Source organism: Myxocyprinus asiaticus, chromosome 31, assembly GCF_019703515.2.
Source record: "Myxocyprinus asiaticus isolate MX2 ecotype Aquarium Trade chromosome 31, UBuf_Myxa_2, whole genome shotgun sequence".
In the NCBI taxonomy this organism is placed as follows: Eukaryota; Metazoa; Chordata; class Actinopteri; order Cypriniformes; family Catostomidae; genus Myxocyprinus; species Myxocyprinus asiaticus.
The window spans coordinates 19,828,970-19,855,439 of NC_059374.1; the positions used below are offsets into that span (position 1 = coordinate 19,828,970).

The window sequence follows — 26,470 nt, forward strand, 5'->3', positions numbered from 1 at the left end:
ATTAAGAGGGAAAGTTGTTTAAACAGAACATGTCACAAAGTTGTCACAAAGTTGACTTAAATTGATATAACTTGTTATTTCAATGGCTTGAGTCACTGTCCACTGCATTTTTACATATCATACAAGGAAGTAAGGTGTCAGTTTTACCCAATTTATCCATGTCCTCACACCAGTTGCTCAACTTTTTCTTCCCTTGGTGGGTGGGACAGGGTGGAGGCACTTGGTACTATAAAACTGCACACTTCTGTCACCAGATCAGCTGGCAAGTTCTCTGTACAAGTGAGTGCCAGACTAAGCAGCTCAGGATGCAAGTGCTTTGGGAGATGTTTATGCTGCTGGCATTGCAATGTGGTTTGACCAGTGGAGCAACTGACCCGTAAGAATCATTATCATTATTCTCTTCAAAAATAGCGGATAACTGTCGATGATTAACTATATTATTTATATTTAAGTTATATACAAATTTAAGTTATATAAAATCCATAAAAATGTTGATTACAGTATTTATATATTTATGCTTGTTTATTGTGCAAAGGACCAATGGATGAAGTAAAAAAAAAGAAAAAAAAAAAACAAGTCTTAGATATTTGTTTATATATGAATAGATTTATTTAGTCATTTATATATACAGTTGTGCTCAAAAGTTTGCATACCCTGGCAGAAATTGTGAAATTTTGGCATTGATTTTGAAAATATGACTGATCATGCAAAAAAACGGACTTTTATTTAAGGATGGTGATCATATGAAGCCACTTATTATCACATAGTTGTTTGGCTCCTTTTTAAATCATAATGATAACAGAAATCACCCAAATGGCCCTGATCAAAAGTTTACATACCCTTGAATGTTTGGCCCTATTACAGACACACAAGGTGACACACACAGGTTTAAATGGCAATTAAAGGTTAATTTCCCACACCTGTGGCCTTTTAAATTGCAATTAGTGTCTGTGTATAAATAGTCAGTGAGTTTGCTAGCTCTCACATGGACGCACTGAGCAGGCTAGATACTGAGCCATGTGGAGCAGAAAAGTACCGTCAAAAGACCTGCGTAACAAGGTAATGGAACTTTTTCAGCCACAACTGCCAGAAGAATTGTTCGGGATACAAAGAAAAACCCACAGGTAACCTCAGGAAAAATACAGGCTGCTCTGGAAAAAGATGGTGTCGTTGTTTCAAGGAGCACAATACTTGTTGACCCCCTCTCCAAACATAGCGCTTATGGTTGTGACCATAAAGCTCTATTTTGGTCTCGTCACTCCAAATTACAGTGTGCCAGAAGCTGTGAGGCGTGTCAAGGTGTTGTCGGGCATATTGTAACCGGGCTTTTTTGTGGCATTGGCTTCTTTCTGGCAACTCGACCATGCAGCTCATTTTTGTTCAAGTATCGTCGTATTGTGCTCCTTGAAACAACCACACCGTCTTTTTCCAGAGCAGCCTGTATTTCTCCTGAGGTTACCTGTGGGTTTTTCTTTGTATCCTGAACAATTCTTCTGGCAGCTGTGGCTGAAATCTTTCTTGGTCTACCTGACCTTGCCTTGGTATCAAGAGATCCCTGAATTTTCCACTTCTTAATAAGTGATTGAACAGTACTGACTGGCATTTTCAAGACTTTGGATATCTTTTTATATCTTTTTCCATCTTTATAAAGTTCCATTACCTTGTTATGCAGGTCTTTTGACAGTTCTTTTCAGCTCCCCATGGCTCAGTATCTAGCCTGCTCAATGCATCCACGTGAGAGCTAACAAACTCATTGACTATTTATACACAGACACTAATTGCAATTTAAAAAGCCACAGGTGTGGGAAATTAACCTTTAATTGCCATTTAAACCTGTGTGTGTCTCTTTGTGTGTTTGTAACAAGGCCAAACATTCAAGGGTATGTAAACTTTTGATCAGGGCCATTTGCGTGATTTCTGTTATCATTATGATTTAAAAAGGAGCCAAACAACTATGTGATAATAAATGGCTTCATATGATCACTATCCTTAAATAAAAGACAGTTTTTTTTTTTTTTTGCATGATCAGTCATATTTTCAAAATCAGTGCCAAAGTTTCACAATTTCTGCCAGGGTATGCAAACTTTTGAGCACAACTTTATTTAGTTATTTATAAATTAGTTGGTTGGTGCCTAAATTATGTGTTGCCTTTAACACATGAGCCAGTCCGCCTTCCTCAATAGAGCACACACAAGACACTGGTCACTGAGCACCCAAAACAATCCTGGGCTCAAACAGCATTATATAGGAATATATCTGGATATTTACTTAGTGCTTTGTCTTTTTCAGCATATACCTGGTTACAGTCACTTCCCAGGCTGTGGGCGGCAGTACGGAGACTCTGTGTGCACAGATCCATGACCCCAAAGTGCCACTTACTTTAGTGGTAACTTTGATTTCCGACAATGGGAACATGACCATTTTAGAACAGCAGTCCATAACAAATGATTTCTACAAGTGTGTCCCTTTTAAGGTCAGTATCCTAAATATAGCTCAATAGAATCAATAAAGTAAATTGTAATTTGATTCTACTTAGAAATGTTTGGGTATCTGATAATGCTGTGTGATATAAGGATATAATATATATGTGATATAATATGTGGTCATTCTCCGACCAATACGCCTGTCAGCTACACTCCACTGAACTCAATAAATATAAATAAAATAATTTACTAAATTAATAATACATTTATTTCTTTAAATAATAATTGCATTTTACTATTCAGTTCCCAAACGTGTCTTTTCACTATTTAATTGTTCATTGTTCAGCCTTGATGAAGTACTACACATTTCCACACATATAGTCCACTTATACACTAATGGGTGAGCTTGAGTTGATTTGCTTTTGATCTTCCAGGTTCCTGTAGTGACTACAGATTCTGTTGCAAATGTCAAAGTTGCAATCCGAGGGAAAACAACGTCCATACTTAAAACAACTCTGATCCTCATCACACCTCCAATAAAGCTAATTATCATCCAAACAGACAAGCCTATCTACAAGCCAGGACAAACAAGTAATGCTTTGTCTTTCCAAGCTACTGTTCGAGAGCTTCATTTGTCAATATGCTTTCATACAATATTTACAAAATCTGAGCCTGAGCTTAAGCATTCATTAATATTACCATGCATACTCTTTAAGTGATACACAACTACCCATATGCTAATGTTCTCTCTCGCATTTTGTTTTTCACAGTTAAATTTCGCATTGTGTCTTTGGATTCCAGTTTCTTGCCTCACAATCAAGTGGTAAATTTATTTTAACTTTTTTCCAGGAAAAAAATTAAGAAATAGCAAAAAAATAAATAAAATAAAATATACAGTATATATTGTTAAAACTCTGAATATTTGTATTATTATTTGTCTACTAACAATTTCTAACATTGTTTGTACATTCATTTCAAATATATTTTTGAAATTTTTGCTGTAAGTCATGACAATTCCCATCACAATCACATCATTTTCACAATATTTCAAATTCACTGTTGTGTTTAATAGAATACCATAGTGGAAATTATGGGGATGAAAATTACATTTTTAAGTTTTTAAAATAAAATGACCACCTCCTTTGTCCTGCTAAGGATAATTTCATAGTTAACATTTTATATATCCTAAATACACACAATTAAATACATTTTCACACGTTTTGTGTATTTGGCAAAATGACATCTTGACTGGAAATGACGGCCAATACAAATCTGCTCACAATTGATATTTACCTTTACCTATTTTTTTCTTTCTTTCTTTTTTTCAAACATCACATGTCTCATATTTTATCTCAAGCATGCTTTTCACTAACACATTTGTTGACTTGGTTAACAAGTACACTAACATTTGAAAAAAATTATTAGAGGCAAAATTGTTTGGTGTGGTGAAAATGTTTAGTTAAATGTCATAGTTTAATATTGAAGGTCTGGGACAAGGCTAACATTAAAACCTATACATAAAAGGCATTGAAAAGTACTAAAAATAGATGATTAAGGCACGATAAAAGTTTCAAATTCAGTTTTAATAAGACCTTAGTGTACCAAAAAGGAAAAATTAACCCCTGGGACATGAATGTTCCCGAAGTTGACTGAACCCCCATATAAAAATAAAAAAAACATGAACTGATAGGATGTACAGATTGAATGCATTGTAAGTCACTTTTGTAAGTAATGGTGAACTGTGATCAGAATGAGTTTTAAAATCAGAGTATTGTTTATCCAGAGCATTCAAATAAAAGGCTATACGGCATTTGCAGTTAAAAAAAATGCATGTTACAAGCACTGAGAATATTACTGTAAATAGAGTGCAAACAAAATACACCGTTGTTCTTTTGGCTTAACTGAAAGAGTTTTGTTCTCTTTTTCTCTTGCAGTTCCAAACAGTAGAGCTTCAGGTACGGTGTAAAATAATTCAAGCAGATATGAGCTCTTTGTTGGTTTACTTAAAATACTTGTAGCATTGTCTTTATTATTGAAGTTTGATTCCAGTGTAGGTTTTTTATTATTATTATGTGCCACTGCTGTTTACAGGACCCTAACTTCAATCGCATTGGTCAGTGGTTGAACCAGTCCACAAACAGTGGAATTCTGGACCTCTCCCACACCATGACCCCAGGATCCACTCAGGGTTACTACACCATCACTGCTTGGGATGAGAAGAACCAACAAACATCACAGAGCTTTGAAATTAAAGAATATGGTCAGAACTAGCAATCAGTTTTGAACTTTGCATTTTTAATCATTTGTCAGTCCAATACAAATCAGCTTACAAGGTGTACGGTTTGTCCTGATTTGTTTTCAATAGTCGAATTGAAATGATCTGGATTTTATTTGTCATATCTCTTTTAGTTCTGCCAAAGTATGAAGTAAACATCCATCTTCCACCCGTTATAACAGTCCTGGACAAAGAGGTCACTCTGAAAATTTGTGCAAAGTAAGCATTATTACAATTAGTGTACAGGGCTTTGCAGATAAATGAGGCATGAAACTCTGTCTCAGTGATATAATCAGCCTGATAAATGACCTGCTTTTTCACTTTCTGTAGATACACTTATGGGAAGCCTGTGTTGGGGTCTGTGGAAGCTGTAGTGTGTGCACAAAACTCTGATTTTTACTGGTATCGGCGACGTAATCCTGAAATGAATAGCATATGCAGGAAATATTCCATGATGGTTTGTTACTTCCTACACCCACTAATTATAATTTATTTTCATGTTTGTCTAAATATCTTTGTATATAATGGCACAATTTAAATAAATACAGACACTTTCTGTTAATTTGACATTGATGTTGTTTTTAAAATACGAGCGAAATGGCTAGATAAATGTAATTTCATATTAGTTTACTTTAAGGTAATGGTTTTAGTAATGGAAGAGTATACACATTTGAGTGATGATTAAACTTACAGTAAGTGTCCCATTAAACGTATTCATCACACCCAAGGGTGTAGATTTGGGGTGGGGGGGGATTGGAGACATGTTTCCATTGATCTCTGGGGGTGTTGTACTTGCTTGTTTTGATTATTGAGCAATTCCATAGTAAACAACATTTCTATAGATACTTTTGTCAAACTTGCTAGTGTGTTAAAATAAATGTGTTCTCTTGTTTAGACTGACGAGACTGGCTGTGGGTCTCAGGTGATAAATGTGATAGAATTTGGCTTGACTTCAAGTGGATCTTTTCAAGTGAATGCCAAAGTGGAGGAGTATGGAACAGGTAGGATTATGAAATAAAACAGTTGATGTCCACATCAATAGTTTTCAAATAAATAAAAGAACATGGTATTTTGGTCCTTCAGGGATAATTCTGGATGATACTGCCAGGGTTACGTTCACCAATGAAGTTGTCAGAGTTTCCTTTGTAGACACACCAGAGACATACAGGCCTGGCATTGACTTTAATGGAAAGGTATAGTAACTTCAAACAGAGACCATCATTTTATTGAGTGAACTGAGCAAAAGTAGCACAGTGAATTTACAACCACCTTTATTAACAGTTCATTATGTTGATATACAGCTGTTTTATCAAAGGGATATTTCACCTCAAAATGAAAATTCTGTCATCATTTACTCACCCTCATGTCATCCCAAATGTGTATGACTTACTTTCTTGTGCTGAACACAAACAAAGATTTTTAGAAGAGTATTTCAGCTCTGTTGGTCAATACAATGCAAGTCCACAGGATCCAAAACTTTGAAGCTCAAACAGCACATAAAACCAGCGTAAAAGTAATCCATATGACATCAGTGGTTAAATCCATGTCTTCAGAAGCAATATGATAGGTGTGAGTGAGAATCAGATCAATTTTAAGTCTAACCCTTTACTATAAACCCCACTTCAAACAGCACTACAAAAGTTATTTTGTGTTTGGCGATTCACATTCTTCGTGCATATAACCACCTAAGCGGCAGGGAGGATAATTTATAGTAAATGAAATTTGTTTCTCACCCAAACCTATCATATCACTTCTGAAGATATGGATTTAACCACTGGAGTCATTTGGATTACTTTTATGCTGCCTTTATGTGCTTATTGAGCTTCAGAGATTTGTGCCCTGTTGACTTGCATTGTATGGACCTACAGAGCTGAAATATTCTTCTAAAAATCTTCATTTGTGTTCAGCAGAAGAAAGAAAGTCATACACATCTGGGATGGCATGAGGGTGAGTAAATGATGAGATATTTGTCAGAATATTCGATTTTTCAGAAAACTATTCCATTAATGACTTCTAGAATGGTACTGTAAGTAAATAAATAAAATATTTTAAAGGACATTGTTTACAAAGTGCTTTACAGAAGACATTCATATACATATATATGGAAGAAGATAAATAAAATAGACAAAGTACGAATAATATAGAGTATACAGAAATAAAACAATAAGTTAATAAAATGCAAAAAAAGAGAATACATAGAAATAAAAAGAATACAATGCAAAACTAAGCAAAGTAAGTTTAGAAGATTAGATTGCCTGAAGAAAATCATAGGCATATTCTGTACAGAAAGTGTTTCTTGTTTGTTTGTAAGCTGATCCGTGTTGTCTTCAATTGTGCCTTTTTTAAACAGGTTCTGGTCACTGATTATCAGTCCAGCCCGATGGAAAATCAACAAGTGTATGTCTATGCGAATTATGGTTATAAAAGTGTGAATGTGACAGTGACAACAGACAGCAATGGAATTGCCCACTTCTCCTTCAGCAATTCAGATTGGTCAGAATTACTTGTTGTTTTACAGGTTGGTAGTGTCTTTTTTATTTTTTATTTATCTTAAATGGTGTTTATGTAAAGAATTCAGTGAGCTATGAAATTTTAAAGAAAATTGCTCAGCAATGTACACAACAAACAAAGTTATACATATGTTAATTACGAAGATTTACACAGTTTTTTTTTTTTTTTTTTTAAGGCCAAACATAAGGAGGATGAAGGCCAGTCTGTCAGATCTTATCAAGTGGAATATCTCTCACTAAGGCCATTTTACTCCAAAAGCAACAGTTTCCTGATGTTGGTGAAGGCTCCAGGCAAGTTCAGCTGTGAGACTGATGCGCCTGTGCTGGCCAGATACATCATTCATGGCAATGCACTAAAACCGGGTCAGAAAACCTTGGATTTCTTCTACATGGTATGTTTAATATTTATAGTTTAATAGTTGTCCATCATTTTTTCTTAATACAGCAGTTACTGTAATCATTTTGGTCATACTTTAATGCATTGGTTCTCAACTAGTTTTGCTTCAGGACCCTTATTTTACATTGAACATCAAGTGGTCACCTAACACAGTACCAAAATTGTTTATTGTACTGAAATGAACAAAACATTTCCTTTAAATCAAACATTGAAATTTACTAATATTATCAGGAACTCAACTGCATAGGCCCAACAATACATTAAATGATTAACATGACATAGGCTGAGTTGGAAAATTTACAGTTTTATCAATGCATAAACAGTGTGATTTACCAGCCAATCATATGGAACAAACTGGGCCAAATATAGTATTTGTATAAGCAATATTACTAGGTGACAGATAAGTTTGCACCAAAATACTGTAGAGATTGATTGGATCCACAGACTTTGACATCAACAACAAAAGATGAGAAATATTTCCAATTAGTAATGATAAATGATGAATGAAAATGAAAACAAATGACTATAAATGAGATACAGTATGAAAATATACATAGTAATGCATTGAAGCTGAAGAGCTTTGAACTGTAGCCATTTATAAATAGAAGTAATTTTGAAATGTTTTACCCTGTGGGTTCAAGGTCTTATCCAAGGGCAGCTTAGCTCAACACGGTCGTCTGTCTGTGAAACTGAAGAACGGAACAGGTACGAAACTAATTTAAATCAAAGCACTCACAATTTGTTCTATTCTGTTAAACAATGTACAGGTGTATTTTCGTGGTCTCTGTACGTTTGTTCTCACAAATGTTCTTTCTCTCTTTCATAACAGAAAACAGAGGAAATCTGACACTCTCATTAAAACAGACGGCAGCCCTGTCTCCGATCGCCCAGGTGGTGGTGTACACGGTTCTTCCCAGCGGAGAAGCTATAGCAGACAGTATGGACTTCCCCATTCAGCAATGCCTGCCAAACAAGGTCAGAAAATCACACATGAAATCCCATTTTAAAATTTAGTGTGCCCTTCTTCAATAAAAGGTCAAGTTTATGCAGTTATTTTTCATTATTATTGTGTTTGTTCTTTTTCAGGTCTACTTAAATTTCTCATCTCCCACGGCACTACCTGGAGAGAAGACATCTCTTAAACTGAAAGCTCAGCCTGGTTCCCTGTGCTCTGTGCGGGCTATTGATCAGAGTGTGCTGCTGTTGAAACCAGAGGCCGAGCTTAATGCAGATTTTGTAGGTTACAAGATACTGAACTGACAGATAACTAATAGATAATCTCAGTGAAGATTTTGAGAGATGCAAAAATGTTGTTGAAAACATTTCATTTTGTACCGGGAGAATTTGGAGCAGCTAAAAGGAATAATTAACACACAAATTTAAATTCTGTCAAAATGTAGCTCACCCTCATGTTGTTTTAAACCACTATGATTTTCTCTCTTCTGTGGAACAAAAAAGGAAACGTTTCTAAGAATGCTCACGCTGCTTTCTACCACATTATGAAAGCGGATGGGGACTAGGGGCTTTCAAGCTCCAAAAAGCACAAACATTTAATAAAAAATACATGAAAGCATCAAATAAAAGAAGTCTGTACGGATTGTGCATATGCATGTAAAAATGCATCTGATCGTGACGCATCGATCTGACAAGAAATTTCAATTCCTGAATTTAAGAATCGATCATCATTATTATATTAATACCTAATGTGATACAGATACCATCTCAGATTACACAAGACTTATTGCAACAGAGGAGCACGCTAGATTGAAGGTGGAAAAGCGCACCTTAAAGGAATATTCTGGGTTCAATACAAGTTAAACTCAGTCAACAGCATTTGTGGCTGTCCTCAGTATTGATTACCACAACAAATTACAGTGAGGAACATACAATGACAGTGAATGGGGCCAATTCGTAAACGTTAAAATTCTCACTGTTTCAAAAGTATAGCCACAAGACCTTTTCTGTGTAAAGTTATAGCCAATATTACAACTTCGTTCCCATGATGATGTAATGTCAGCAAACACTTGCACCCAAAAATGACTGTAAAAATGACAACTTAAGCAAATTTGCAGCTCAAGTTTTAACAAAAGAATTAATGTTAGTGCTTTTATAAAATTATATGCTTCACATTTCTGCCTTTAAACCCTCCACAAATTGGCCCCATTCTCTTCCATAATAAGTGCCTCACTGGAACTTCAATATTTGCTTGTTTAAAGAAAAGGAGGGACGAGTCAAAATTAATTTTTGTGGTAATCAAGACTATGCCACAAATGCTGTCGATTGAGCTTAACTTGTATTGAACTCTGTATATTCTTTAAATAAAGATAAAACATTCTCGTGAGCATGCTTGACAATCTGGTGCCTCCAATCTGCCGCCTTTCCCATTGAAAATATATAGGGAACTTGCAGGTACAACATACTGTGTAAGTATGCCTTAAATGCTACTAATTGGTGCAATAAATGTTAATGTTACATGATATGCAAATCTGTGACCCTTGTTCCACGTTTTACGTACCATCTGTTTGTTTGTTTGTTTGCATCGTCATGTTGCATCATGTTATCCGTTATTCATATCAGATCTATAATGCATGTAATGTAACATTAGTATTATTTTTCAGTTTATATATGTAGCCATACATAAATCAAACTTCCTTGATCCTAAATGCATCTTTGACTCTAGTGCTCAAATCTGGTGCATGTCTGTGCTGAACGTTCAGTAAAAACTTTGAACCTTTTTCTGCATATTTTTGGAAATAATTATAAATCGTTCTAAAAGTAATCACATTTTTCTAGATCTGATTTCTCGATGCATCGTAATCGTTAGGTAAAGAATCGTAATCGAATTGTTGTCGATGCAAATATTTACACCCCAACATGTGCACTATAAAGACTTAAGTTGTAATTCACTGGAAATCTTGCTTGAAAGTTGTGGTCACACATCACTTTAATTGTTTCGACATTCTGCTATTAATAACTCCTTTTGTGTTCCACTGAAGAAAGAAAGTCATACGGTTTTCAAAAGACATAAGAGTGAATAAATGTTGAGAGAATTTTTGGGTGACATATCCCTTTAATAATGTTTTGAGTGATTATTAGGAGACTGTAGTGTCAATCCTCGATATAAATATATTCACATGTATGTGTAATTAATCTCCAGGTCTTCAACATGTTACCAGTCCAATCGTTGTCAGGTTACCCATTTGAGATTGAAGATATGGAGCCCTACACCTGCCCACCCTTCTCTCGGGATGAACTGCCTTCCGAAAGACGCAAGCGCTCCCGTTTCTTCTACCCTTACTACACCAGCAGCATTGATGTCTACAACATCTTTAAAGTAAGATATCATATTTCCACCCCACACAAGACCTCACATTTCTTATTGCAGTATTTTTCCAGTGTAGGTTCGTGTGAGCCTCATTATGTACTAAGACAGTTCTAAGACACATTTAAAGGGATAGTTTACGCAAAAAATGAAAATTATGTCATCATATACTCACCTACATGTTGTTCCAAAACTGTATTACTTTCTCTCTTCTGTGGAACACAAAAGATGATGTTAGGCAGAATGTTAGCCTCAGTCACCATTCACTTTCATTGTAGATGAAATGAATGTTAAAATGAATGTTAATCTCAGTCAAACATTCCCTTAAACATGATATTTGCTTTATCCTAGGGAGTTGGAATCAAAATTGCTACCAACTCTGATGTGAAAGAACCTATTATTTGTAATGCCTTGGTGATGACGATGAGAGGTAAGTAACTTGATATTTTTTTCAGGTTTGGACATTTCTCGTTTATCTTTGTTTTATTTACAAGCTATCAACTGCAACAGGTCCAGTGGATGAAGGTGCACCTATGGCCGCTGCTCAACCAGACTCAAACATGTTTGTTAGTAGACATATGAAAAATCCTGTTGAGACCATTCGCACATACTTTCCAGAAACTTGGATATGGGATCTTGTCCCTGTGGGGTGTGTACTAATTAAACCATGGCATTTGTGTATATCTACAGTCCTTTGTAATTATACAGAATGGTTATATACTTTTTTCTCATTCACCAGGAGGTCAGGATCTGTGGATATTGCTAAGACTGTCCCAGACACCATCACTAAATGGGCAGCAGGGGCTTTCTGTACGTCACCTATTGGGTTCGGAGTTGCCCCAAGCATTAATCTCACTGCCTTCCAGCCCTTCTTTGTAAGCCTGACCCTTCCTTATTCTGTTATCCGCGGGGAAGAGTTCACTCTCAAAGCCTCTGTATTCAACTACCTCTCTAAATGCATTATGGTGAGCACCTTTAATTTTCTGTATACCCATGACATGTATTTTGTCCCCTGTGATTATTTACTTGTTTGCAAACATTTGTAGTGAAATTCTACTGTAGTTGTTGTTTCCTTTAGGCTGCCACTTTAAAGTTCTCTGTATCTTTTATTAAAGGTGAAGGTAACCCTTGCAAACTCAAATCAGTTCTCTGCCCAGCCTTGTGAAGGTTGCCGTTACACTCAGTGTGTATGCGCTGGGGAGAGCAAAACATTTCAATGGATTATTACACCCTCTGCCCTGGGTAAGCCAAATACTTTAAATATATTGACTTCTATTCAAGCAAAACAAATGGAAATGCATTTTTAACTCTGAATTCCAGTTTGGTTGAAAAGAATAATGTTTGATCCAGGAAAAGTTTACACATAAAAGGAAATTCAGATCAAACTCATGTTGTTCCAAACCTGTATGATTTTCTTACTTCCGTGGAGCAAAAAAGGAGAAATGTTGAAAAAGGTACTGGCTGCTCTTTTCTAAATAATCAAAGATAATTGGGATGTGGGTTCTCGACCCCAAAAATAACATAAAAACACCTTTAAAGTAGTCCATACATCTTGTGCACTATATTCCAAGTCTTCTGAAGCCGTATGATAGATTTATTTGATGAAAAAACTAAATTTAAGTTGTGTTTCTCAGAAAATCTTGCTTTCTGCTGTCCGCATCCATTCAAATCATTGATGTAACGTGACCAGACGTCATTGACGGTTGCAACATGGAAAGTTTGAAAATGCAGAAGTGCGCATGAGATATAAAAAGTACAGTGGAGGGAAATCAAAATGAATATTAATGGTTTTCGAATAATTTTCATATTTGGGTGAACTATTCCTTTTAAGATAGGAATGTTTTTTAACAGATTTGGTAATTACTACAGGTCCTATGTTGCTTCTGTAAATTAAATTTCCCCAGTGGTAGGTGATTGTGTACTGGCTTGTGAGTGAATGGTTTGTATGTGTGTTACAGGAGAAGTGAACTTCACAGTTCGCGCTGAGACCGTGAAGACCAAGGAACTGTGTGGCAAAGAGGTAGTGACGGTGCCAAAAAGAGGAAAAATTGACACTGTGGTGCAGAAACTTCTGGTGGAGGTGAGCGCTCTTAATGGAATAGTTCACCCAAAAAACTATTTCTCACCCTTCTTTCGTTCTAAACCTGTATCTTTCTTTCTTCCATGGAACACAAGAGGAGATGTTAGGCAGTATGATTAGTCTCAGTCACTATTCACTTTTATTGCATCTGTTTTCCATACAGTGAAAGTAAATAGTGACTGAGGCTCATTCTGCCTTAAATCTTTTTTCTCCTCAAAAAATGTGAATCTAATTGACATGAACACTGATTGCTTTTACCCTTTTTTTCAGGCAGAGGGAACTAAACAGTCAGTCACTCGTAATGAACTCATCTGCCTAACAGGTTAGTGGCATGATGTTTTGTCCCTTTTTATCAATAGTTAAAATAATATGCAATAATTGTTCTTGATTCAATACAAGTGAAGCTGTAACAACAGTATCTGTGATATGCTGTCAATAACCACACAAAACAATGTCAACTTGATAAGCAAAAATGATGTTTACATTGATCCAGAATAAATGTTAAATAGACTAATAAACATACTAGATAGAAACACTAATTTCACAACCATTTGAAGCTTGCAACTTTTGCACGAGATGCATAAGGATACCATGAAGGGTTTGTTTTCATAGAGGAAAACCCCACCCTGAGGAATTACATCGGTAATGCATAACCATCCGCCTAGAACAGTAGTTCCAAAGTTTGAGGCCGATTTAGACCACGTTACACCTGAAAAATAAATAAATAAATAAAAGTGCTTAATACAAGCTACAAATGTCAGCTTTTAAATCCTCTAGAAAGCCTTGCACCATAGACGTCCACTGTAGTTGTAGCTGTTCAAAGACAGCTAGACGGAGCACAGCAGAATGCAGGGGTCTTGAGATGCATTTTTCGAAGTTTAAATCTTTATTTACTTAGTACACAACCTAAAATGTGGTGTTTATGGTGCAAAACATTGAAAACTGGTCAAACGCGATGCGACCACTGTGAGACGCTCCAAAAGCGTCAGTCTGATGCATATGTTCTGTATATAGACCAACAATGACGCAGATGGATGCAAGAACGCATTGAACTCTACTACAAAGTGGATCCTCGTAGACTGTAGGCCAGTGGTAGACTTATATGTAATGCAATGGAAATAAAACAAACACTATATTGACATCTAAATACACTTTTTGTATGGTCTAATCAATTCTATCAATAATATTGTCATGTCTTTAAATTATCTGAATTATTCTATTGTATTTTATATATATATATATATATATATATATATATATATATATATATATATATATATATATATATGGGTCTCTACAAATATTGATATATCCAATTAACCGATATAATACTGAGATACTGAAATTCTTCAAAGCTGAGATTTTAAGTCACCAGATCAACACAAGCGACTGACATTTTATTACTATTTCATTAGACCGTCCAGTGGAGACAATGGTCCCTCTCACTCTACCTAATGTTTTCGTGAAGGATTCTGCTAAAAGCTTTGTTACTGTACTAGGTGAGTTTTAATGCATTTTATGTACACTTTGCTATATAATATAAAATATATAATCCATGTACCAATAAATATACACCCTCTCAGATTGGTAACTTATGTTTGGTCCATAGGTGATCTGATGGGTCGTGCTTTGAAAAACCTTGCTAATCTACTGGCTATGCCTTATGGCTGCGGAGAGCAGAACATGCTGCTTTTTGCCCCTAACATTTACATCCTTCAGTACCTGGAGAGCAGTGGGCAGCTCACTCCTGAGATTAAGGACCGAGCCAAAACCTTCCAGGAGACTGGTGAGGAGTGGACAGCTATACTTAACTGTAATGATAGTGTTGTCATGAAACAGAAAATTGTTGTCCTGTGCTTAGTGTATTTTAATGCATCTTGCAGTTTCAGCTACATTGTGGCAGGCAGAAATGAGGTCAAAACCATTTCAGTCAAACATTTTGATTGTAATTACCTTTTCAGCCCTACTATGCTAGGCATGTTTTTCCTAGTAATAAACGCCTTTCTGAATAAATTTAACATTTCAAATTGGCAAAACTGCACTTAAAAAACTAGCGTTAATCATTATTATCATTCATTCATATTTTGCATAGGGAAATTTTACTCACATTTGTAAAACACACAAAAATGTAAACATAATCAGACATCACAAGCTTATTTTCCTTCTTAATTTGCAGGCTACCAGAGAGAGCTGCAATACAAGCATGATGATGGATCTTACAGCGCGTTTGGGAACCGTGATGCTTCTGGAAACACATGGTGAGCCGAAAGAGTCATAATGACAGCATTCAGTTTTTAATGAACTTCGGTCAGAAGGTGTTTTCAGAATAGGCTGCTAGAGAAAACCTGTTTCACATGGAATTTAGACACTAGTATCATTCTCAAGTGTATTGTATTAAAAACAGATAACAATATGCTTGAATAGGGTACAATTTGGTGTCCCATTTCCTTTTTGAAAGCATTAGAGGTACAAATCCTATGTTTTTTGTTTTGAGAACTATTAGATATTTTACATAATATACTGTGTAAAATTAACCTAGCATGAAAAGTAGCTAGTTTTAAGCACATCAACTGTCTGTATGCCCTCACTTAAAATAGGGGACATCATACAACAATGCCACAATTTTGACATAATCTGCTGAATTGGTGTCCAGTTCATTGTAGTGAACTGTTTTGAATTTGTTACTAATTTTTAAAACCAAAAACATGTTTTGTTTTATTTATAGATGTTTGTTTATTTAATGTTAATTGCTAGAAAATAACAAAATCACACAGATCAGAATTTTAGTTATATCACCTTCTTATTTTGAGCCCTGTTACCCCTTTTTTTTTGTTTATTGCTTTAAAACAACAATATCACACAGATCAGAGTTCTAAACTGTGTTTAGTCATTTTCCAAATTTTGATAATTACAAAAAAAAAAAAAATATTGTAAACCAAAATATAAAATACAAATTGAATGGCTCATATAATATTTAATATGAACTCCTGACATTGACTATCAACGTTTTCTGAAGGTTAAGCACCTGGTTTCACTGATCATTTGTTGCAAAAAAAACAAACAAAAAAAAAACAATTATGACTAAAATGAGCATTTGACAGTATAATTCATGTATTGATTTAAGTTTCTGATAGCAATATCATTTGCTTGTGTCCTCAGGTTAACTGCATTCGTGATGAAGTCTTTCGGAGGGGCAAAGAAATATATATTTATAGATGAGAAATACATCAGCCAGGCAAAAGAATGGCTTGGTCAGCAGCAGCAGGAGAACGGCTGCTTCACATCAGTGGGGAAACAATTAAACAATGAGATGAAGGTGAGGAAACGGAAGAGAAGAGGACAGCAGGGCTCATAGCTCCCATCCTGCACAAAGAACAGAACACTACAGGAGAATCTGGCATATTCTGACCAGCCTCCCTCAGAGTTTCACTGGATAAATGTTGACAGCTCAGATGAACTGAACATTTGTATCTGCAGGGCTTTTCTTTTGTATTGGGGGGGGCAAATTGCAGTCCTGACTCATTTATTTCCCTTGGCGAGATAAGATATGACCAAAGGAAAAAAAAAGAAAAAAGAAAAGAAAAGAATCAGTGGAAGGTGCGACTTGATAGGACTGACCAAATTAGGCATGTGAATGGGTGATTTCTGCCACAGTGTTTTAGACAAACACTTTTTTTTACATACAATTTAAAGGAATATTCCGGGTTCAATACAAGTTAAGCTCAATCAACTGCATTTGTGGCATAATGTTGATTACCACAAAAATACATTTCGACTCGTCCCTCCTTTTCTTAAAAAAAAACTGTGTTACAGTAAAGCACTTACAATGGAAGTGAATGGGGCCAATTTTTTACCATTAAAATACTCACTGTTTCTAAAGTGTAGCTACACGACATAAACATTATGCGTGTAAACATGATTTTAGTGTGATAAAATCACTTACAAACCTTTTCTGTGTAAAGTTATAGCCAATTTTACAACTTCATTACCATGACGATGTAATGTAAACAAACCCTAAAATGGCTGTAAAAATGACAATTTAAACAACTTTACAGCTCAAATAAAATATGAGTTTTAACAGAAGAATTAATGCAAGTGTTTTTATCAAATTAAAATCTTCACATTTCTGTCTTTAAACCCTCCAAAAATTGGCCCCATTCACTTTCATTGTAAGTGCCTCACTGAAACCTCAATTTTTGCTTTTTTTAAAGAAAAGGAGGAACGAGTCTAAATAAATTTTGTGGTAATCAACATTATGCCACAAATTCTGTCAATTTAGCTTAACTTGAACTGAACCCAGAACATTCCTTTAAAATAAACTTGGCTCAAAAAACTACGGGGGCACATGCTTGTGTGTTGGATAATAATGTATTATACAACAAGAATGTGTGTGTTCATGTGATGCAACTGAAGTATGCCCCTAAATCTCGCTGGCACAAGTCCTTTTCAATTTTTGAGGACTAGAGGTAGCTCATGTTCCAGTGTACTATATTGTATCTCTCTCCCCTCTAACTCTCCACTTTCTGTGTCTCTTGTCTTTTTTTATCTAAATGTCTTTCTTCCCTGCTCGCTCTCTTTCTTTCACAGGGTGGTGTCAGTGATGATGTGACTCTCACTGCATACATCACAGCAGCACTGCTGGAATTAGGCATCGAGAAATCTGTAAGCCCTCTATATGTGTCCTAATTTATAAAACTATCTGATAAATCAAAATGTAACTCAATACATACATTGCGACTAATGAAGGAAACAGACCCATTTCACCCAATCATTTATGTCCTCTGTAAGGATCCCATGGTGAAGAAGAGCCTTGTATGTCTAAAGGAGGCTTCCAGTAACCTGAACAACACATACTTCACTGCCCAGCTCTCCTACACATTCACTCTTGCTGGGGATGTACAGATGAGGCAGAGACTTCTCTCCAACTTGGATAAGCGAGCCAAGAAAGAAGGTTCTGTTCAACTTTTGTTTAAATAAGACAAAGATTCTAAATTCTAAAAGAACAACTGTAATTGCTTTTATCCACCTTTTTCCTAAATGCAGACGTGTTACTCAATTCATGACAGAATCGTTTTGGAGACCGCTCACTGGCATCGAATCAGCATATGTTTTTAGCAGATAATGTAATGTTTAGTGTGTTAAATTTGTAAAAAATTGCCTAATAAAACAAACATGTGGCTCCATAGTGCCGATACTTTACAGAGTCAAGATGACCATCCTTTAACAGCCCCTCACCCGAGTGGGTAGATGGCATGAAGCGATGACAGCCAATTACTGCCAAGTTGAGCCTGAACAAAATTTTACTCCGACTAACACTTAAAATGGTTATTGTTCTTCAAATGGATCACTCGTTTCATTAGTTTTTACAATGCTTCTTATGGAGATCGGAACCAGAAAACAGTACCGTGACAATCAGAATCATTATGGCGGAGCCCAGTGGTTGGTCAAGAAAACTGTGGATACAAAAATTGGCCAGTTAGTTTGGCATTTCTGTGAAAATAGTTCCACAAATTGTTCTCGGTTACTTCGATTGTTTCAGCGGTGAATGAATCAGTCAACTATTAAATGGCTCACTCATAACATAAGACATTCATTTGTCACCACCTACTGGAGTAAATATGCAATCTCCAAAAATGGTCACTGAACGGAATCTGTGAATTAAATCAAAATGAATGACAAATCAGAATCCCCACCACTATTTGGAAAGCCATGAATACTGTGATGCGGAATGATACAAAACAGTAAAGCGTCCTAGTGCTGTTGGACTAACAATAATTAAAACCACCGTAACTATCTCAATATTGTTAACATGCTTTCTAAAGTATTAATGCTTTAAAAAAAGAAAGATAAACTCTCTAGTTGATCTGTTGTTGAACTTGATCCACTAGCCATCTTTACTAGTTATCCCTATTATCTAGATAGGGATATATATTTTCTCCCTGCTTCTAATAAATAAAATCACCAATCACTGTTCCTCAGTCTAATGGCTTCAGTCTTCTCGCCATGGTCATTTTTAGGGGTTGGGCAGTACTGGACTATGGCAAACAGTGCACAAGGCCCAGGCTCTTTGGAGGTTGAGATGAGTGCCTACGTGTTGCTGGCGCTGCTCTCTGGACCCACACTGCCTAAGTTTGGGCTGGGCTACTCTGCTGGTATTGTGCACTGGCTGGCCCAGCAGCAAAATGCCTATGGTGGTTTCTCGTCTACACAGGTACAGTTATGTTATTTATATCATGCTTCTTTCTCTATTGTTCCTCATTTTGTACATATTAGAGTTTTACACTGTACCGGGCCTCCCAAACTTTTTTTGTCAGCTGAACCCCTATAACCCGAAAATTCTCTCATCATTTACTCACCCTCATGCCATCCCAGATGTGTATGACTCTCTTTCTTTTGCTGAACACAAACAAAGATTTTTAGAAAAACACTTCAGCTCTGTAGGTCCATACAATGCAAGTGAATGGTGACCAGTACTTTGAATGTCCAAAAAGCAGATAAAGGCAGCATAAAAGTAATCCATATTACTCCAGTGGTTAAATCCATATTGTCAGAAATGATATGATTAGTGTGGGTGAGAAGCAGATCAATATTTAGTCGTAGAGGGAGTCATATGGATTACTTTCATGCTGCCTTTCTGTGCTTTTTTGAGTTTCAAAGTTTTGGTCACCATTCACTTGCACTGTTTGGACCTTCGGAGCTGAAATATTTTTCTAAAAATCTTTGTTTGTGTTCTGCAGGACAAAGCAAGCAATTCACATCTGGGATGGCATGAGGGTGAGTAAATGATGAGAGAATTTAAATTTTTGGGTGAACTATCCCTTTAACGTACCCCCTGAGATTTTAAGTAATGCTAACCTCTCAATAAATGTAATGAATTTCACAACTTTCACAATGTTGTTATTTGGGTCATTGACAAATAAGGTTGTCCGAGATGATAAAAATGAGAGTACTTTGAAAAATGTTGTGTGGAACGAATGTTTAAAGTTCGTAAAAATGTAATTTTTATTGGTTCCACAAATTTTTTAAGAACATTTATAGCATTTTCTACAAAAAAAAAAAAATTGATTGTGGTGTAACCATGAAGTAAAAGGTATTAAAATTATTTCCTTGCTCCATGAATACCCATGAGTGTACATTACTTTATAAATTATTTCATAAAAATGAATATTTTCTAATAAATATCTTATCATAAATATCATTTTTGAGCCATGAATATTAAGACATTTTTCTAAAAACTTGCACACACATTCATGAAGGTCTAAATGGGTCCTCTCTGTTTTATGTTAGTTTTTTTTTTGTGGTTACTTTTTGCAACATGACAACAGAATGGCTACCTGCATGTTGGTTACACCACCTGACTTTTATTTGGTGGACCAAAGTTTTTAAAATATGATATTTTAAAATATTTTTGCACAGTTGTTTTTTTTTTTTTTTCTGTTTTCTTTTTTTTACTTTCTCCATTGGTTATACAACAATTCTTATTTTAAGCCCTAGAAAAAATATCAAAATTACTTTGGACTCTGAAATTGAAAACATGTTCATCACTGTAGTCTTTGAATAAATAAATTTAAAAAAATAGTGTCACGTCATTGATCCATCTACTAATTAAATAATCAAAACAACTTATCCAGTTATTTTGATAAGATCATTCAAGTGTTCTATTTTGATAACGTATAGTTTATAGATATACATTTTTAAAAATTATCATTTTTTATTACATTTAATTCGGCATTAGAATTTCACATTTCTCATAATCTAAAAAAAAACCTTGCAGTTCCATCACGAACCACTATGGGTTCACAAGCCCCCAGTTAGGAAACACTGCACTATGCTATGTGATGTTATGACTCATAAATCCATGTAAATAATGTGTTTTATTTACTGTGGTTGGTGTTGCTTCCTCTCTTGCTGTGAATAGGATACAGTGGTGGCCCTCCAGGCCTTAGCTATGTACAGTGCTGCCACCTACAATCCAAAAGGAGCCAGTGCTGTCACTGTGACCTCCCCCTCAGGGCAGAAATACCAGTTCACTGTGAACCAGCAAAACAGACTGCTTTACCAAGAGAAACAGCTGCAGCAACCTACAGGCAAATACAAGCTGAGAGCAGAAGGCAAGGGCTGTGTGTTTGTGCAGGTTAGTGTGCTCTTGTTATGAACAGCTTTAAAGTGTATAAAAGTGATAAAAGTCCCTTCATTCATGATATCATTCTGTGTTTTGTGTCTCAGTTTGCCTTGCACTACAATATCCCTCCTCCTCCTGACACTTCGGCCTTCAGCATCAAAGCAAAAGCGTTTGGGGTTTGTAACAACACAAAGAATGCAGATCTCATGTTAAATATCACTGTCAGGTGAGACTCTCTGCTGTTGGCGAAAACAAACTAACGGCTTCATTAATGGAAATAGTCCCCGTGAGCGTAATTATATTATCTAACTTATATTTTCGAACTTATTAAAAATAATTGTCAACAAATTATTATGCACTTTATAAATTATATTTATGCAAAAATATATTAGTTTAATTGGTGACAAAGTTTCCGTATACAACCGTACTATAAAGTGTTACCAAAAAATAAAATATAAAAAAGCATTTCCTGGCCAAATAGACAATTTATTTTTTTGTCAGACTACATAATAAACTATACATTGATGAGCCAAAACATTATGACCTCTCACAGGTGAAGCAAATAACGTTGATCATCTCCTAACAAGGCCACATGTCAAGGTCTGGGTAGATTAGATGGTAAGCGAACAATCAATTCTCGTAGTCAACGTGTTGAATGCAGGAGAAATTTGCAGGAGTAAAGACCTGAGCGACTTTGACAAGGGCCAAATTGTTGTGGCCACATGACTGGGTCAGAGCATCTCTAAAAATGGCAAGGCTTGTGGGGTGCTCCCGGTCAGCAGTGGTGAGTACCTACCGACAGTGGTCCGAGGAGGGACAAACCACAAACTGACGACAGGGTGTTGGGCGCCCAAGGCTCATCGATGCACGAGGGCCAGGAAGGCTATCCCGTCTGGTCCAAACCGACAGAAGGTCTACAGTGGCACAAGTCACAGACATTTTTAATGATGGTTACAGAAGGAATGCATCACAACACACAGTGCATTGCACCCTGTTGCATATGGGGCTGCGTAGTCGCAGACCATTCAGAGTGCCCATGATGACCCCTGCCGTCCATCAAAAGTGCCTACAATGGGCACACAAGTGTCAGAACTGGACCTTGTAGCAGTGAAAGAAGATCGCCTGGTACAATGAGTCACATTTATTTTTACATCACGTGGACAGCCGTGTTCATGTGCGCCGTTTACCTGGGGAAGTGATGGCACCAGGATGCACTGTGAGAAGATGGCAATGCAGACCAGGTACACCCCTTCATGGCAGTGGTATTCCCTGATGGCAGTGGCCTCTTTCAGCAGGATTATGCGCCCTGCACACATTGTTCGGGAATGGTTTGAGGAACATGATGAAGAGTTCAAGGTGTTGCCTTGGCCTTCAGATTCCCCAGATCTCAATCAGATTGAGCATCTGTGGGATGTGCTGTACCAACAAGTCTGATCCACGGCGGCTCCACCTCGCAATGTACAGGAGTTGAAGTATCTGCTAATTTCTTGATGCCAGATACCACAGGACAGCTTCAGGGTTATTGTAGAGTCTATGCATCAGCGGGTCGGTGCTGTTTTGGCGGCAGGTGGAGGACCAACAGCATATTAGGCTGGTGGTCATAATGGTTTGGCTCATCAGTGTATGTGAACCATGTGTGTGATTGTTGTTGCTGTTGTGTGACAGATACAACGGCAGACGAGATGAGACTAACATGGTGATCATTAATGTCAAGCTGCTGTCTGGATTTAAGCTGGATGAGACGTCTCTGCAGACTGTGAGTGACACTTGAAGGGCTTCTGGTCTTTCCTTTGATCTCAAGCTGTTCACACAGCATTTGATTCATTTTCATTCGTTCCTCTGTCTCCACAGCTGAAGCAAGACCCAACCATCAAACGTGTGGATCTGGACAAGGGACATGTCTTCATCTATTTGGACAGAGTAAGCGTAAATGTTTTATTCACATACCTTGAGGGGTTTGAGGCTTTGTTTTTAGACGGATGACTATAGAATAGGAGGGTCCAAAAGTCAAATTAAAGGAATATTCCCATTTCAATACAAGTTAAGCTCAATCAACAGCATTTGTGGCATAATGTTGATTACCACAAAAATTCATTTCAACTTGACCCTCCTTTTCTTTAAAAAAAGAAAAAGAAACAAAAATCAATATTACAGTTAGGTACTTGCAATGAAAGTGAATGGGGCAAATCTTTGGAGGGTTTAAAGGCAGCAATTTGAAGCTAATAATTGTATAAAAGCACTGACAATACTACTTCTGTTAAAACATGTATTATTTGTAGTGCTGTCAGTCTATTAATATCTGAAATTGCGATTAATCGCATAATTTTTGTAGTTAATCGCGATTAATCGCAGATTTTGAAAGTGCTGAAATTTGACACTATATAGAGTATACTTCTTTCCTGTCACAATGCATTTATTTCCATCTTTGGAAAGAAAACAAAACAATATGTAACAATATAATGTTTTATTAACATTTTCCAAACAAAGCCGTCCACAGTATAAAGACAGAAATGCACTAAAATGGCACCAATTCAAGTAACATTAAACACTTCCAAAAGTCTAAGTGGGAGGATGACTAATTGTAAGAACTAGTCCCCACATAAGTTGCATTTTCATTGCAATGGGCATTAAATCTCTTAAACTCTCATCCTCCACAATATTAATCTGCCAGTAGATTGTGGTTGTGGATCTGCTTTGCTACAGCAATCATGAAGCTGCGTTCAGTGTCAATTGTCACTTTCAAATCCACATGAAAGCGTTTGCAGACAAAAACATCTTCGTGATAGTTAAGACTTGGTGTGCTTCTGTGGTAATTAAAATGCGACTTACCTAGGCTGAAAAATACTTGATTTCTGTCACAAGTCTCATCTGGGCTTGTTTTGTACTACAAATAGCATTAACAGTTCCTTTCTCCATCATTGTATTACTGATGCTGAATCACTGTTGTGTGTGCGTCAGTGTTATGACTCCGGGCAGACACATTGCAAAGTTTCCACCCTTCCAACCAGTTTATGCTTTATTAACGGTAAATGTGTTAAATGCGATTAAGAAAAATTAACTCGTTAAATTTTTATTTTATTTTATCCCCTTTTCTCCCCAATTTGGCATGCCCAATTCCCACTACTTGCTAGGTCCTCGTGGTGGTGTGGTTACTCACCTCAATCCGGGTGGCGGAGGACAAGTCTCAGTTGCCTCCACTTCTGAGATAGTCTGCCCGTGCATTTTATCACGTGGCTTGCTGTGCATGACACCGCGGGGACTCACAGCTCGTGGAGGCTCATGCTACTCTCCGCAGTCCACGCACAACTTGCTACGTGCCCCATTGAGAGTGAGAACCACTAATCACAACCATGATGAGGTTACCCCATGTGACTCTACCCTCCCTAGCAACCAGGCCAATTTGTTTGCTTAGGAGACCTGGCTGGGGTCACTCAGCACACCCTGGATTCAAACTCGCGACTCCAGCGTTGCTAGTCAGTGTCAATACTCACTGAACTACCCAGGCCCCCAACGCGATAAACTTTTTAAATGAATCGCATGTGTTAACTTGTTAATTCTGGCAGCTTATTTGAGCTGTAAAGTTGTTTAAATTAATTTTTTATAGTCGTTTTAGGCTTTGTTGACATTACATCGTCATGGGAACAAATTTGTAAAATTGTCTATAACTTTACACAGAAATGGTTTGTAAGTGATTTTATCACACTAAAATCATGTTAAGAAGCATATTGTTCATGTCTTGTGGTCATACTTTTGAAATAGTGAGTATTTTAATGTTTACGGATTGGCCTCCGTTAACTTCCATTGTAAGTGCCTCACTGGAACCCAGATTTTTGCTTTTTTTATGTCAAAGTGAATTTTTGTGGTAATCAATATTATGCCACAAATGCTGTTGATTGAGCTTAACTTGTATCGAACCCGAAATGTCCGTTTGTGAAAATGTTTCTAATTTGCATGTTTGCACTTTTAATTTTTTTTAAATAACATATTATCAGCATAACATTTTCAGAATTTTCTTAGTTTGGTATGCCCCCCTTTTGCTTTAATAGCAGCATGCATTTGAGGCATGAACTCCACAATTTTTGGCAAAACCTGATGATCATTTTATCACAACATGATTTAAGAATGAGCCTCTTGTATGCTTCAGTGGAAGCAGAGATTTTATACATAGTTAACATGATCAGTGTCACAAATTTTCTTATTCAATTAGTGATTTAAATTGAGCAGAATCTTAAATATGGTATACATTTTTATCATAACGTTTCTTAGTTTTAAATATTTAAAAATCCTAAAATTTGGTTGATTTCCAGATTTAAAATTTATTTTGAACTCCAGTTTTTCAATGTGGGATTCGTCTTTTAAACCCCACTGTATTTTTGACTTGACAATAAAAGGGATTAGTATGTTTTGATGTGTACATAGAATAACTGTAACTGGTATCTGGTGTAATGTTATAATGGTTTTTTCTTTAAGATGAATAACACGGAGACAAAGTCCTTCAACCTGCAGCTCCTGCAGGACGTACCAGTGAAAAAACTGAAACCAGCTGTGGTGAAAATCTATGACTACTACAAGACCAGTACGTGTTTGTTTATTATAAAAATGTTAATTCTGATTATTATTAATGATAAATTGAACTGTTTATTGAACATTTGTGTCTTTTATCATATTACTTTTCCCACTGTTTGCTGCTTCGCTTTTCTGTGCCTGTAAAGTACAGCCTTGCTTGACTTATTGCTTTATTCTGTTCATTAAACTGAATATATTTATCACTGTGTGCTCAGAAAAGTTTGAAAGGAAATATAATAGGTGTGAATTTATCAACCCAGCAAAATGGTGTCGCATCCACTAATAAAAATGATAAAATTAAAAAATGTCCAGTTTTAATGTTAAAGATATCCACTTTTTGTAAAACCTAGAGACATCATGATAAAAATGTTACATAACTGTTCTTTGCGAACCTATATTTAATCTTATCATTTAAATTTTCAACAATGTAATGCACAAGAAACTATTGTGTTTCTCTTCCTCTTAGGTGAAATGGCTGTGAGTGAATACACCTTTCCATGTGCATAAATAGTAAGTACAGTGATTGTTAACAGTTTTGAATTACATTCGTATATTTTACATTTGAATGCCCTAAATAGATACATACATTTTAAGTGGTCTGTATGCATACTGAACCTCTAACAAGCTTTATTAATCACTAATTCTTTTTTAGATGATGACCTGAAAATGCCTGTTACTATTTATGGAGTGCCTGCTGCTGTTTAGATGACAGATGAATGTTTGTAGAAATGCACTTTATTCACTATTAAACAATTTGACAATTTCTGCATCTGAA

The 26,470-nt window shown here is 36.2% G+C and overlaps 1 protein-coding gene across 1 annotated transcript; it reads left to right on the forward strand.

Annotated features, from left to right (window-relative positions):
* The first annotated feature begins 272 nt into the window (after window positions 1–272).
* LOC127422639 (alpha-2-macroglobulin-like) lies at window positions 273–26,470 on the forward strand. The gene is made up of 36 exons (XM_051666389.1): window positions 273–376; window positions 2,290–2,473; window positions 2,858–3,014; window positions 3,194–3,246; window positions 4,358–4,378; window positions 4,515–4,683; window positions 4,833–4,917; window positions 5,029–5,155; window positions 5,594–5,699; window positions 5,782–5,891; window positions 7,049–7,216; window positions 7,385–7,600; window positions 8,247–8,310; window positions 8,435–8,580; window positions 8,692–8,841; window positions 10,763–10,939; window positions 11,279–11,357; window positions 11,438–11,576; window positions 11,667–11,892; window positions 12,043–12,169; window positions 12,886–13,007; window positions 13,278–13,329; window positions 14,423–14,506; window positions 14,617–14,793; window positions 15,184–15,265; window positions 16,167–16,323; window positions 17,595–17,669; window positions 17,796–17,958; window positions 19,025–19,218; window positions 20,926–21,141; window positions 21,234–21,355; window positions 22,795–22,885; window positions 22,981–23,049; window positions 25,600–25,705; window positions 26,162–26,205; window positions 26,348–26,470. The coding sequence occupies exons 1-35, from the start codon at window positions 306–308 to the stop codon at window positions 26,200–26,202; spliced, it is 4,326 nt and encodes a 1,441-aa protein (XP_051522349.1). The 5' UTR covers window positions 273–305; the 3' UTR covers window positions 26,203–26,205; window positions 26,348–26,470.